Below are 12,148 nucleotides of genomic sequence, written 5' to 3' on the forward strand. Positions count from 1 at the left end.
AGTGTTTAATAAACACTAACACCAGCCTAAACACCGAAATGGAAATCAGCTGGTGTTAAGGTTTTGACCTCTGAATATCGTCAACTTCCGGTAGCTAGTGTTATCGATTTTGCAAAATTGTCGTCTGCTGAACCGACCTTTGTGGCTGGTGTTAATATTTTACGTACAAATGTCCTATTCACTAACACTAGCCCCTAGGGATTAAGCAAATGTTGATTTACAGTTCGGTGTTAGTGTTGTATCCGCACACAGTCAACGCACGAACGACGCCAATTTATTGTCCGACAATCAAATAAAAATATGTGAAACAGGTAATTCATATATTCTTATGTGTAAAATGAGTTATTTTATAAGACCAGAGAAATAGGTGTAAATTTATTCTTTACTTTTCATGATATCTTTAGTTTTGATGTACTATTTTTAAATCATCGTCGTGAAATGAAGTATGTGGTGACGTCACAGCTGGTGTTAAGCTATCGATTTTGATATCGGTATCGGGCTCTTAATTTCATCAGTAAATTTTCCGCTCGATTTAAGAGCTCTTGACTGCTCTAAACACTAACACTAACACTAACACCCAACTTGAAATCACTCAGTGTATAACTACAAGTACAAGTATCGGAAATGAGATTATTACCTTACTCCCAAGTCACTTTGTGGCTACCTTAATCAGTGTTTATATTGTTGCTACATTATGTGCAGCAAGCGTGATTAATCAGCAATGTTGTCTAAAATATGTATTTGCATTCAATTCCACATGTACAATAATATTTCAAAGACAGATGAGCTTTTATAGATGCTGTTATATCTTGTGTATGTAAGAGCAAACCACATCCAAGTGTGAAAAAGAAAAGCTTTGTCCTCAAAAATTGCAGGCAGAAAGAAAGATGCAATGTAACAGATAGGAACCTAATTATAACATAGTCTTTTAGACTAAGCAAATTACCTTGTGACATTGAATTAGGGCTCATAAACAAAAATTTAAACATGTACTGAAAAATCACCTTGTTATAACAAGATTTAGTGATGATGGTGTCCATATAGAGGTTCCATTGAACATGCATCGTGTCATTTAGAAAACGAATGTGCCTTTTTCAGCATGCCTGCATCGTGAAACAACCAAACACATTATTTTTTTATACCGTGTTGGAGAAGATTTAGAAATGTAGTAAAGTAATTTGTTTTAAGGTTATGATCCAGCTTCTGTCGTTTCTGGATAGATTAGATGAACCGTTATAATGCAAATATTGGCATACCGGTACCTACCAAGTATCATATTCAGATGAACTACATGTAGTTAAGTTTAATACCATTTACTTTTGTGAAATTTGGACATGAAACCAGTAGAGCACTTTTTGTTTTAATACCTGTAAATAATGTATGTAAAGTTAGCTGATTATGGTTAAATTTTGTAGGCGTGTCTCAGAAAAGAGCACACTATTCTGTTGTATTGTGAGACAACGACTGAATTTCTATGACATGTATGTAAATAAAAATTAGCCAATTGTAAACATAAGTTATTTTGCTCTTTTTTGTTGTGCCTTTGATTGATCAATGTGATTTTATACTTATAGTTAAAGTGACAGGCTGAACAATAGGATAGTACATTGTACTTTAAAGAAGTAAAGCCAGGTACCAGTGGAAGAGGGGAGAAGAGAGGTGAGAGGAAGAGAAAAAAAGAGGGGGGGGGGTGTGTGTGTGTGTGTGTGTGAGGGAGATAGAAATAGAGAGATGAGGGGTACAAAGAGAAAATATAGTTGAAAGATCAATGTCTGAGCTCTGATATACCGTACCACTTGCTTCCACTACAGTGTGTACCAGAAAAAAAAGAACAGAGTTATCAATGTTTTATCATAACTTAATCACAATTAAAATTAATAGATGACACATTTATAAAACTTAGATCGTCCTCTTTCGTTTGATGCAACTCATATGATGCATATTTCACGCACGAGTGATTAAAAAAATTTGAAGAGAGGGTACCAAAAAGTCATTTTGCAGGCGGTATCTGAATTTCAAAAAGAAAATCACATTTCTAGAAAGTTCATTTTCTAACCTTTCATGACACCTCAATCTAAAAAAATGAGCCAGGAAAAACAAAGTTGTCTTTGTTTAAAGTAATGCTTGCTTTTCCATAATTTGATTAAACAAAATCGTTTTCACTGGCTGCCTGCCGTAGCAACAAACAGAGTTGACAAAAGATTTAACTCCTCAGCCATGCCCAAAGAAGACAAAAGACACAGTGCAATATAGTTAGTAGAGACATGGAAAGAGAGAATAGGAAGATGTATTATACTAAAGAATAGTGGAAGCAAGTGGAGAGGAAATTTTGTTTGGTATTGAAGTGTTTTTCTTAGTTTTTTTGTATTGTAGTAGGCACCTCATAAAAAATAATGATACTACAGTGTAGAAGCAGATTATTTATGTAACAGGGGTAATAGTGAGAGTTGAAGAAAAAAAAGTTTTAGTCATGAAAAGACAGCACCCCCCCCCCCCCCCCCCCCCTTAATTTTAAGCCGGATTTGCATCAATCTCAGGGACTATTCATTTTTTAGACAAATAAATTAAATTAATAAATAAAAACAAAATCAGGAAGTTATCAGGTTTGAAAGTAACTATCTTCCCTGACTTGACCACTCATTCTAGAATTATTATCCCATCTGAATCTTTCTCATTTCCACCACTCTTCTGTCTTTGACAGTGGTTCTTTCAAGACTTCAAACTTTTAAAATCCACAATTCAAACATCCTTTCATATCTCCTCAAAAAGAATCTTGACCTTCTTTCATTTCCTTCCTTTATCTTCTTCTTTCACTTTTCACTGCACCCCCTCTCAGGATGCAAGGAGGGGGGGGGGGGGTGGTGATTATTTTAATATTATTCCACACTGAAATTGAATTAACTGTCACTCTCCCCTGTGTGTTTTTTTAAAGTGTACCAGTCACCAAACACAATTTGGTTCTGTACGTTAGTACATGTGTATTTTCATGTGGTATTACATGTACTACATGAACTTCAAATGTTACTTCTGAACAGAGATATTGCAAGTTTACACAATTATACTCTCTCAAACATATGAGCACTCAGCACACACGGATCCGAAGTCCAACTTAGGTTGATTGTTCAGTGCATTATCCTTAATTGCCTTCATACTCCTCACCCATTGACCCATAGAATGTGGGATGAAGTTTATTTTAAAGTTTATTTTAAATTTTTGATACATTCTAGCTGAACACAATTTGTTTGGTGATTGCTACACTTTAATGCCTATACACAGAATTTTCAGTGGTATTCACTCTCTCAAAGCCAAGGCAAGCTAGTATACTTCCATCCCTCAATCATACAAAACACACTCCTATGCATGATTAGCTCCTTCACAGTTCATATGCACCATTTGATGTTTGTTCCTCATTTCTTGAATAGACCATTTTTCTTTTTGAGCATTGGGTATGTTTATCTCTGCCAGCATACTCATCTTTTCAAAACAATCAATTTGTTCATGTCCATTTCACATGCACGATGTTGTCGAGTCAGAAGCATCTTTGACAAACCAAAGGCAACTTTAAACAACTAAAATATATACATAGGTTCAGATTCGTAATTTAATTGGCCAATTCAAGAAAGGGGACTGTCGCCTACAAACTGGGCCTAGTTTCTCAAAACTGTCTATATCTAATTCATGGATATCCTTTGGAAACGTGTTAATTATGTAACACGTTTCAATGGGATGTCTTGGAAGTTAAATTTTTGACGATTTTGAGAAACAGCCTCTAGTATTCTGTAAACAGCATACACGTCACACTACAGCAATAGATGACACCAATTGAAATCAAGGAACTGTAAGTTTATTTCATTTTTTTGTTTATTTTATTATTTTCTGCTGTGAATTTACACCCCGTCTCTGGCCCTGTTCAGAAGAAGAAGCCCAGGATCTTGCCACCGACGTGTTTTCTCCTCGCCTCCTCGTGATCCATGATACCTCCCGATGTGGTCAGGACTACATACCTGTATACACACACATACAAGAAAGATATTCATTGAGTAAACATACATTTAAAATCACAAAAATAACCAGGCCTGTAAGAGGCTTAACAATACACCAGTTAACTGTATCTCAATTTAGGTAAGCATCATCATATTTGTGTATATACTTTAGTATACTCGAGTACTCGCACTGTTAACAACTCAAGTACGATTTCTTGTACTCAAATACTCGGCAGCCATTTTTTGTTTTTGCCAGCGCTTGGCACTGTCCAGGCCGACGCTTACCCGTGCCCGGGAGGCAGCGCCGGCATGGTACAGCGGATAAAAAAGTTTCCCAGCTCAATCACTGTCAACTCACCACTCAGAAACTGGGACTAAATGTCCGGATTTCTGTTTGGACTCAGAGGAAAATGGATTATTCTGTCATCTTTGGTTTTAAAAACAGCATTGTTCACTATTATTATTATGGCGTCCGAGTAATGGAGTATTCGCCTGTAAGCCTGGGAGTGTACTCGAGTACCTCATTACACGGTTATGCACAGCCTTACAGGAAACTTATACGATGATTTAAGCATAACATTTTGCTACCTGAAATATTCAATGGTGACTCAAGAGGACCTCCTGGAAGATTGTGCATTTATAATTGACATTCTCTTAATGTTCGTTCACTTATATTTACATTGTTATATTTTTTGTGAATTGCTGAATAAATGATAAATAAGTAAATAAATAAATAGTGCAAAAAAAAGTGGGCTTGGTGATTTTGCCTGTTTCGCACCAAAGAGACATTCTTGATGGTCAGGTTAGGACAAAAATTATTTTCATGAATATTTGAGTAAGGTCTCAAAAGGGGGGAAGGGGGTATTTTGAGGGTTGATGATGATGAGTGGAGAAACTCAAGTTAAATGTCCCAGTAGAAAGGTATTACCACAATAGACTCACCCAAACTGTCTAGATGGAAGGAGATTGCTGGTCCATTTCTCCATTTCGTTGATGGGCACATCAAAGCGAGGACTGATCACACCACACTGAGGAAAAATAAAACATTAAACATACGATGAATGCATGGCAGGGAATTTACAATTTACGCGAGGCTTATACACACTCCATTCACACTTTTAATTGGGTTACAGAGACAAAAGTAAAGTTTTCCCAAACAAAAACCGGAATCAAAGTATGGAGATGAATAATTTTGTTTAAAAATAATCATTTAAGTAATGTCCCTCCTTTCCTAAACATACTGATCCAATAGTGCCTTGGTTACCCATCTTCCATGGTATAATCATAACCAGGCAAATCCTGCTCTACCTAAACAATATTCTGATAACAATGTAACAATATTCAGATAGGAAAGAATATTTTTGCCCATCTCTGTTATCTCAAAGCGTTTAATAAGCAAATTTACAGAGTACTTCCAAAATCTTCTGGGACATTTCTGTTAGTGAAGGGCTCATCCTATTTGACAAATAACGAGAGCTCTCACATTCACTGTGTATCGTTCCAAATATTTTTATCCAGGGTTTTATGTGAAAATTGTATTGTTCTTTTGGCTAACATTATTACTGGTCCAATCTTACACAATTTTCTAATGAGCCTCTAATTTTTCAAATCCAATTTCTATGACCAGCTGCATCTCAACACTGATATTCACCGCATGAGCTTTCCGCATGAGCTTTAAAGTTGATACTCTAAGACAATCCCAAATACTGAGATAATTACATAAATAGAAAGCTTTTAACCCCCATAATAACACCAAATGGTGTCCACCCGACAAAACAAGTTTAGAATAATGAATTTATTCGAGTAAACTCTACCAAAATATCTAAGTCTGAAACCCGGAAGTGCACGTAGAGTCGGGCCTCTATCCGTGACGTCACGAACGGGACTCATGGGCTCAGTGAGAGTGAATGGCAGTGATATCCCTACGTAAATGCTATCCTGTCAGAGCTTAGATTTGTTGTTGTTAAGGAGTATATTTGATGGATTTTCTGTTTTCATTTGAATGAAGAATAACGAAGCAACATTTTCCAGTCGCTGATTTCTTTTTATATCCTCATATTCACCTATTTGGTAGAGATTTGAGACGAGTTTACTGCTTAGGAATTAAAGTTAAATCGTGCACGTATGAATAGGCGGATGCATTATATCGTCATCAGATAAGGTACAGGAGCAGTTTTGTAAAACGAATAGGTCTAGAACTATACTTATCATAGATGTGTGTGACTGCCTCAAAAAAGGATACAGTACCAGTTAAACATTTTATGTTGTAAAATATCAAACTTGAACGAGATCATTCAAGCGCGCTTCCTCTATAACATTTTGGCGAGTGATGCGGCTCTTGCATGAACTTTCGTGAAGCGAGCAGAATCGGGAGGTAAGACCAAGCCGCTGCTCTAGGCGCTGCTTGCTTGTGATGGAACGTACGTGCGCTAGTTATATGTTTATCGGCAGTTGCAAGAGAATGAAAGCGACGTTGCCAGCTAAGAAAAACAACTAACAAAGACTTGCTCCTGACTACCGGTGTCAGAATTGGTAGATGAAGGATCTTCAGGGCCAAGGAAGGCGAAAGACATGGGGAAAAGGAAGAAGAAACCATCGGGAGTTCGCTGTAGTGTAAGGTAATGAACTGTGCATGGGTAGACAGCTACTGTTCACTCCGTGCCTGGGCCGATTTCAACACCAAAACAAAAATTACATGGTGAAAATATCGACTAATAGCACATCGTTGGCATGTATATGTCATAATGTTTAAAAGGGGAATTGATATTAATACTATGAGGTACTAGGGGAAGGTAAAGAATTGTACATAGAATTATGATTTATTAGACTTTTCAGCCTTTGAAACAAAAATATGCAGAAAATCGTATCACTCTGCACATGTTTGCTATGGAACATCCGGGTACGTGAATATACTCTTTCCCGGACGTGAGGTCATAAATAGTAGACCAGCGCCGTGACTGATTTTCTATGCAAAGAGAGGCGGATATTTTCGACATTTCAATCGAGGATTTCGAGTAGACAGAATTTTTGTGTGATATACTAAGTAATTGAAAAACTTAAAAATAACATATACTTGCCGTAGGTAACAAATTAAGGGACATTTATTTGCTTAGAGTATCAACTTTAAACATCTATCATAATCAGGAAATGGTTTACACTTATTACCATGAAAATGTGATAGGCCCTTAGTAAGTTATTAATTTCTTTGCAAAATATGAAATACCATCCTTTCATTCAAATACCATGATGACCATCAACCAAGGACTTACATCTTGTGTAATCGATTATGGCTTAAATTTCAGAGAAAAGATACAAACCTTGTTGAGTCTGCCGTTGAGGTTGACAATGATCTTGCCTCCCCTGTGGTCGTCTACGATCTCAAATTCCCCAATGTATCCTGAAATAATACAAAAATAGCAATGATAATAATAGTGGAGTGAACTTGTATAGTGCTCATATCTGGCACTTTGCCATTCCTGGCGCTCCATTATTATTACCCTGGCTTTAGCACAAGGTACAGAGAGAGAGAGAGAGAGAGAGGGTGTGGGGCGATGGAGTAAGAGTAAATATATACAAGGTTATATTAGCACTTAAATTTGTGTTTATTGCAAAGACTTCATACAGAATTGGAGTACACATAGAAATCACAACAGTCTTCTCTATCATCAATAATCCTGCCTAACATGTACAGCTGGCTGCATTATTTCATTGGATATTCAGGCATGGTCTTACAAACCTTTTATTCAATCGTAATCCCCTTGTAAACGAAGTAATAACGAAGGATTGATTTGGGTAATATAAAATAATGGCATAAAAACACAGATTGAAATCGAGACTTTGCTGTCTTAAAAAGAATACTGAACATGTTAGACCATTACAAACATTTCTCTGAAAATGAAAGCAGTGAACATTTCATGTTGAAATGGAATGTGGGCTACTCACCATGCTTCATCATCACCATAAGGAACTTGACAGTAACCTTGGAGCATGGTCTGATCAGCACTTGACGCTTGCATCGTTTCTCAGCATTGCAGATGCACCTCAGTGCGTCTGCCAATACATTCATACGCACCATGGTGGCCTAGATAGGAGAAAAATAAATAGTAATTTTTGTTGCAATCTTTGAGTTTGGCGCTTATTTTTTTCTCCCATCCCACTTCTGACAAGTTGACAGAGATGCCGGAATTCAATATAATTTAAAAGACAGAGATCTAGACCTCTAGATCCATCTAGTCTATAGAGCAAAATTTTCAGACAATGTCTTTTAAACTTGATTCCAAAGGAAATTTTGTGACTAGGAAATGGTATGTTTTCATCTGGCAAGGGTCACATCAGATCGTTTGACATTTGGAACCATCTGCAAATTAAGGTAAAGCGTCACTATGGTCACACCACGTACCACCATACACACAGAAATCTGAATCGATAGCCATGCCTCAGCCCCAAGCAGCACTACAAATACAATTTCATCAGTAGCCGCTGGTCTGAGAATAAGGATCGTCTACTTAAACAAACAAACAAGGATATGTGAATATCATCCTCAACGCAGACAAATTGTGTCAGTTTTTTTTTCATTGACGCTCTGCACATTTTGGGTTTCTGAACCGTGCACATGTGATGTGAAAAATGGATTCTGCGTGATAAAATAACCCCAGTTCACCATCTACTTTCATGGGCAGTAGGGGCGCTGGTCCAAGAATGAGGATCGTCCTCATAAACAAGGATATCCTCATAAACGAGGACAAAATGCGTCCTCAAAAATAAGGGTTGTCTGCATTTTTGAGGACGTTTTTTTTCATTGGCGCTCTGCCTCTGGGGGTTTCATGTTACAGAACGGCCTGCTGGCGATGCCAAAAATGGATTCCCCGGGGGAAAATAACCCTAGTTCATCGTCTACTTTTATGGGTTGTCCGTCTTCCCAAGGATTTATTGCTTATAATGTGAAAGTCTCTGTACAATGTCAATGTAAAATGCATCAAGAAAATCATTGCAGAATCCGTTTTTTGCATCGCCAATGCACCGATCAAAAATATGAAACGTCTGCAAAAATGCAGACGGTCCTTATTTTTAAGGACGCATCGGTCTGTGTTTACGAAGACGGTCTGTGTTTACGAAGACGATCCTCGTTTATGAAGACGATCCTTATTCTCGGACCAGCGCCCCTACTGATGGGTAGTCCGTCTTCCCAAGGATTTATCGCTCATCACATGAAAGTCTCAGCAGTAGGGGCGCTGGTCCGAGAATAAGGATCGTCTTCATAAACGAGGATCGTCTTCGTAAACACGGACTGATGCGTCCTCAAAAATAAGGACCGTCTGCATTTTTGCAGACGTTTCATATTTGTGATCGGTGCATTGGCGATGCAAAAAACGGATTCTGCAATGATTTTCTTGATGCATTTTACATTGGCATTGTACAGAGACTTTCACATTATAAGCAATAAATCCTTGGGAAGACAGACAACCCATAAAAGAAGACAGGGAACTAGACTAGGGTTATTTTCCCCCGGGGAATCCATTTCTGGCATCGCCAGCAGGCCGTTCTGTAATATGAAACCCCCAGAGCGCCGATGAAAAAAAACGTCCTCAAAAATGCAGACAACCCTTATTTTTGAGGACGCATTTTGTCTTTGTTTATGAGGATATCCTTGTTTATGAGGACGATCCTCATTCTTGGACCAGCGCCCCTACTGCTCAGTAGATCTAGATCTAGACAGTACAAATACGGACGATCCTCATTTTGGCAGACGTGTCTGTCAGCGTTTAATAAGACGATCCTCATTTATGTGAACAATTCTTGTTCTCGGACCAGCGCCCCTATTGAAAAGTGCATTCACCCCAATTTCATTCCCAGTCCCACTTCGCGGTTCTGGAGACAAGCCATGAATGAACATGATGAATCAGGACAGTAGGGTAGAGTACCCAGTATTCGGTCACTTAAGGGGAAATCACTAATATTTTGAATTCTTACCTCTTTCATTGGGCAATCTACCCATCAAAAGAAAAGAAATTTATTCCTCTAACAGGATTTTATAGTCACTGAAAATATAGAATAACGATAAGCAAAAGACTTCCGAAAGAAGACGGAGCATTTTTCTGCCCAGAATTCGGTCGCGCCGACTAGAATTCGGTCACGCGATTTGTGCGTGGTATCTCCGTTGCAAAGGAGCGTAGCGTATTTGCGCACTATTTTCACACAATTGCGCAATAAAGCACTGAATGTCAATGCGTTGACCGAATACTGGCTGAGCGATACCGCATGGCAAGGGTATCGTATAAATACCTCTTGCACATCGGCAAGTGCGTCATTTGCAAATTCGCTGCGATGGAGCGAACACGGAAGTGATTCTCTTCACACACATACTAAATTCATTGTGACAGCACACGTAGTGGTTTCGCAATAGACTTCTACATATGGCTATGCATGTTAGCGCATGTGCTAAGAGAACGCGAAAGTGCGGAAAGTTGTGCGACACTGACCAATTTCGAGCTAAGTTGGAGATCATTCCGGGGCCCTAAATCTGATTTAATTTTGAGAGTTAAGAAAAATTGTTCAGCTGCCTGATTTGTGCAAGTTTCGTGGCTCATAAATTATTTTTTAAATTGTTACAGCTGGCTGTTGAAACGGCTGTCTGACCGAATACTGGGAATTGACCGAATACTGGGCGCGCTACCCTAGAGTAGAGTCTCCGGTTTGCGGCATCGCCCGGTTTGCGGCCAGGGGTATTTGTTTCAAAAATAAAATGAATATGACTCGATAATAATCATTGAAACCTACCGTGGATTCCACGGTAAGTTCTGCTTTGCCGAAAATGTCCGTAGCAGGTGCTCCTATCGGTACGGAGTATCCGTCAGCGATGTCGGAAATCTACGGCACCAGTCGCCGATGAAAATTCCAGCAGGTGCTAACTTTTAAGTTAAGAGATCGAGGCATGACTAGATCAATATTGTAGCTTTATTTGTCCGATATTTGTCCGATTGGAGGTGAAATTTGATGTTTTTGTGGAAGTATGATGGCTGTGGTCTGTCTCCTATCGCAGATATTTTGAATGTGCCACCGCATGGCTAGTTGCATGGGGTGACCGCAAACCGGCACGTAATTACGTGTTTTTCTGGTTTGCGGCAGGGGGTGTTAATACACACATAACATGCGGGATCGTGTATGATGGTATGTGTGCTGATGTGTGTACCCCCTATGACCCGATAGTTTCTAGTAGTACGTACCCCCGTATGGGATGATCCATTCGAGGAAAAGGTGAAATTGTTTAAAACTTCACAAATTTACCGTAGCAACAGATAAACATGAGAATTTGGGTTACCCGTAGTAATTTGGTACATGCTTTCATCGTGACGTAGCGCATAAAGCTTTGTGACGTACGCGTGCCGCAAACCGGTACTGCGTGCCCGCAAACCGGGGAACTCGAAGCATTTCGAAACATGGTCAATGCTGACCACGCTGTGGGTCAGTTTGGTTATTTGTGACTTCTATTTAATAAGTAAGTATATGGACTCTTTATTGAGGGTATTGAAGTATTCTGTGAGTATTCCAATAAAAATAGAATCGGCAGTTCCCGCCGATCGGCCGCAGACCGGAGCCACTACTCTAGACACAAACAAAAATTGAAAATCTAGCCCCATAGTAACAAGTGACATGGCTTACTAAATTCACGAGATACTCATTCTGGATTTTAGCAACACAAATACAGAAATCAGTTACACAGTGATAGGACACGCAGGCTCCCTAAGGCTAAGCTAAGCTACGCCGCGAAATTCTACAGGCGGTACGGGAGCGAGCTGCGCTGCACTGGTGATATGGCTATGTCACCGTACACAACACGTATGTTTTCCTGCGATGCTTGTCCTGAATTGGAGTAATATTTCTTATTTCCATAATTATTTGTATGACAGGGTGCCTTTAGCAGTTACAATGGGTGATCATTTCAATAATTACGAACGACTTTCATTCACAATGTATTAAATAGATTAGATTTAGAGCGATTTTAAAAGTTGTTTCGTTTGAACTAACCCTTGGTACAAGATCGAGATTGAAAAAGGTCAATCAAACCGGAAGTAATCTCTATCACAATTGGCAGTCGTTGATACCAGTCGTTTTGCATTATCCCATATCATTCTATTCACATAATACATTACCATCCACTCAAGTTT

At 38.8% G+C, this 12,148-nt stretch overlaps 1 protein-coding gene across 2 annotated transcripts; it reads right to left on the reverse strand.

The window, feature by feature from the left end:
• Positions 1–3,837: 3,837 nt before the first annotated feature.
• On the reverse strand, positions 3,838–12,122 carry rps15a (ribosomal protein S15a). Of its 2 annotated transcripts, XM_011675147.2 has the most exons (5): positions 12,009–12,122; positions 7,926–8,064; positions 7,301–7,380; positions 4,926–5,011; positions 3,838–4,004 (listed from the first exon to the last, which is right to left on the reverse strand). In XM_011675147.2, the coding sequence occupies exons 2-5, from the start codon at positions 8,056–8,058 to the stop codon at positions 3,911–3,913; spliced, it is 393 nt and encodes a 130-aa protein (XP_011673449.1). In that variant the 5' UTR covers positions 8,059–8,064; positions 12,009–12,122; the 3' UTR covers positions 3,838–3,910.
• Between the last annotated feature and the right edge of the window lie 26 nt (positions 12,123–12,148).

Source organism: Strongylocentrotus purpuratus, unplaced genomic scaffold (assembly GCF_000002235.5).
Source record: "Strongylocentrotus purpuratus isolate Spur 01 unplaced genomic scaffold, Spur_5.0 spur5_scaffold_14, whole genome shotgun sequence".
Classification (NCBI taxonomy): domain Eukaryota; kingdom Metazoa; phylum Echinodermata; class Echinoidea; order Camarodonta; family Strongylocentrotidae; genus Strongylocentrotus; species Strongylocentrotus purpuratus.

Bases quoted from the DNA above. Each gene is read 5' to 3' on its own strand.
- rps15a (XM_011675147.2), bottom strand. From the start codon at position 8,058: ATGGTGCGTATGAATGTATTGGCAGACGCACTGAGGTGCATCTGCAAT. The intron at 7,381-7,925 runs GTGAGTAGCCCA...GTATTATTTCAG, and splicing joins TATGGTGATGATGAAGCATG to GATACATTGGGGAATTTGAG. The intron at 5,012-7,300 runs GTTTGTATCTTT...ATTTTTCCTCAG, and splicing joins TCAACGGCAGACTCAACAAG to TGTGGTGTGATCAGTCCTCG.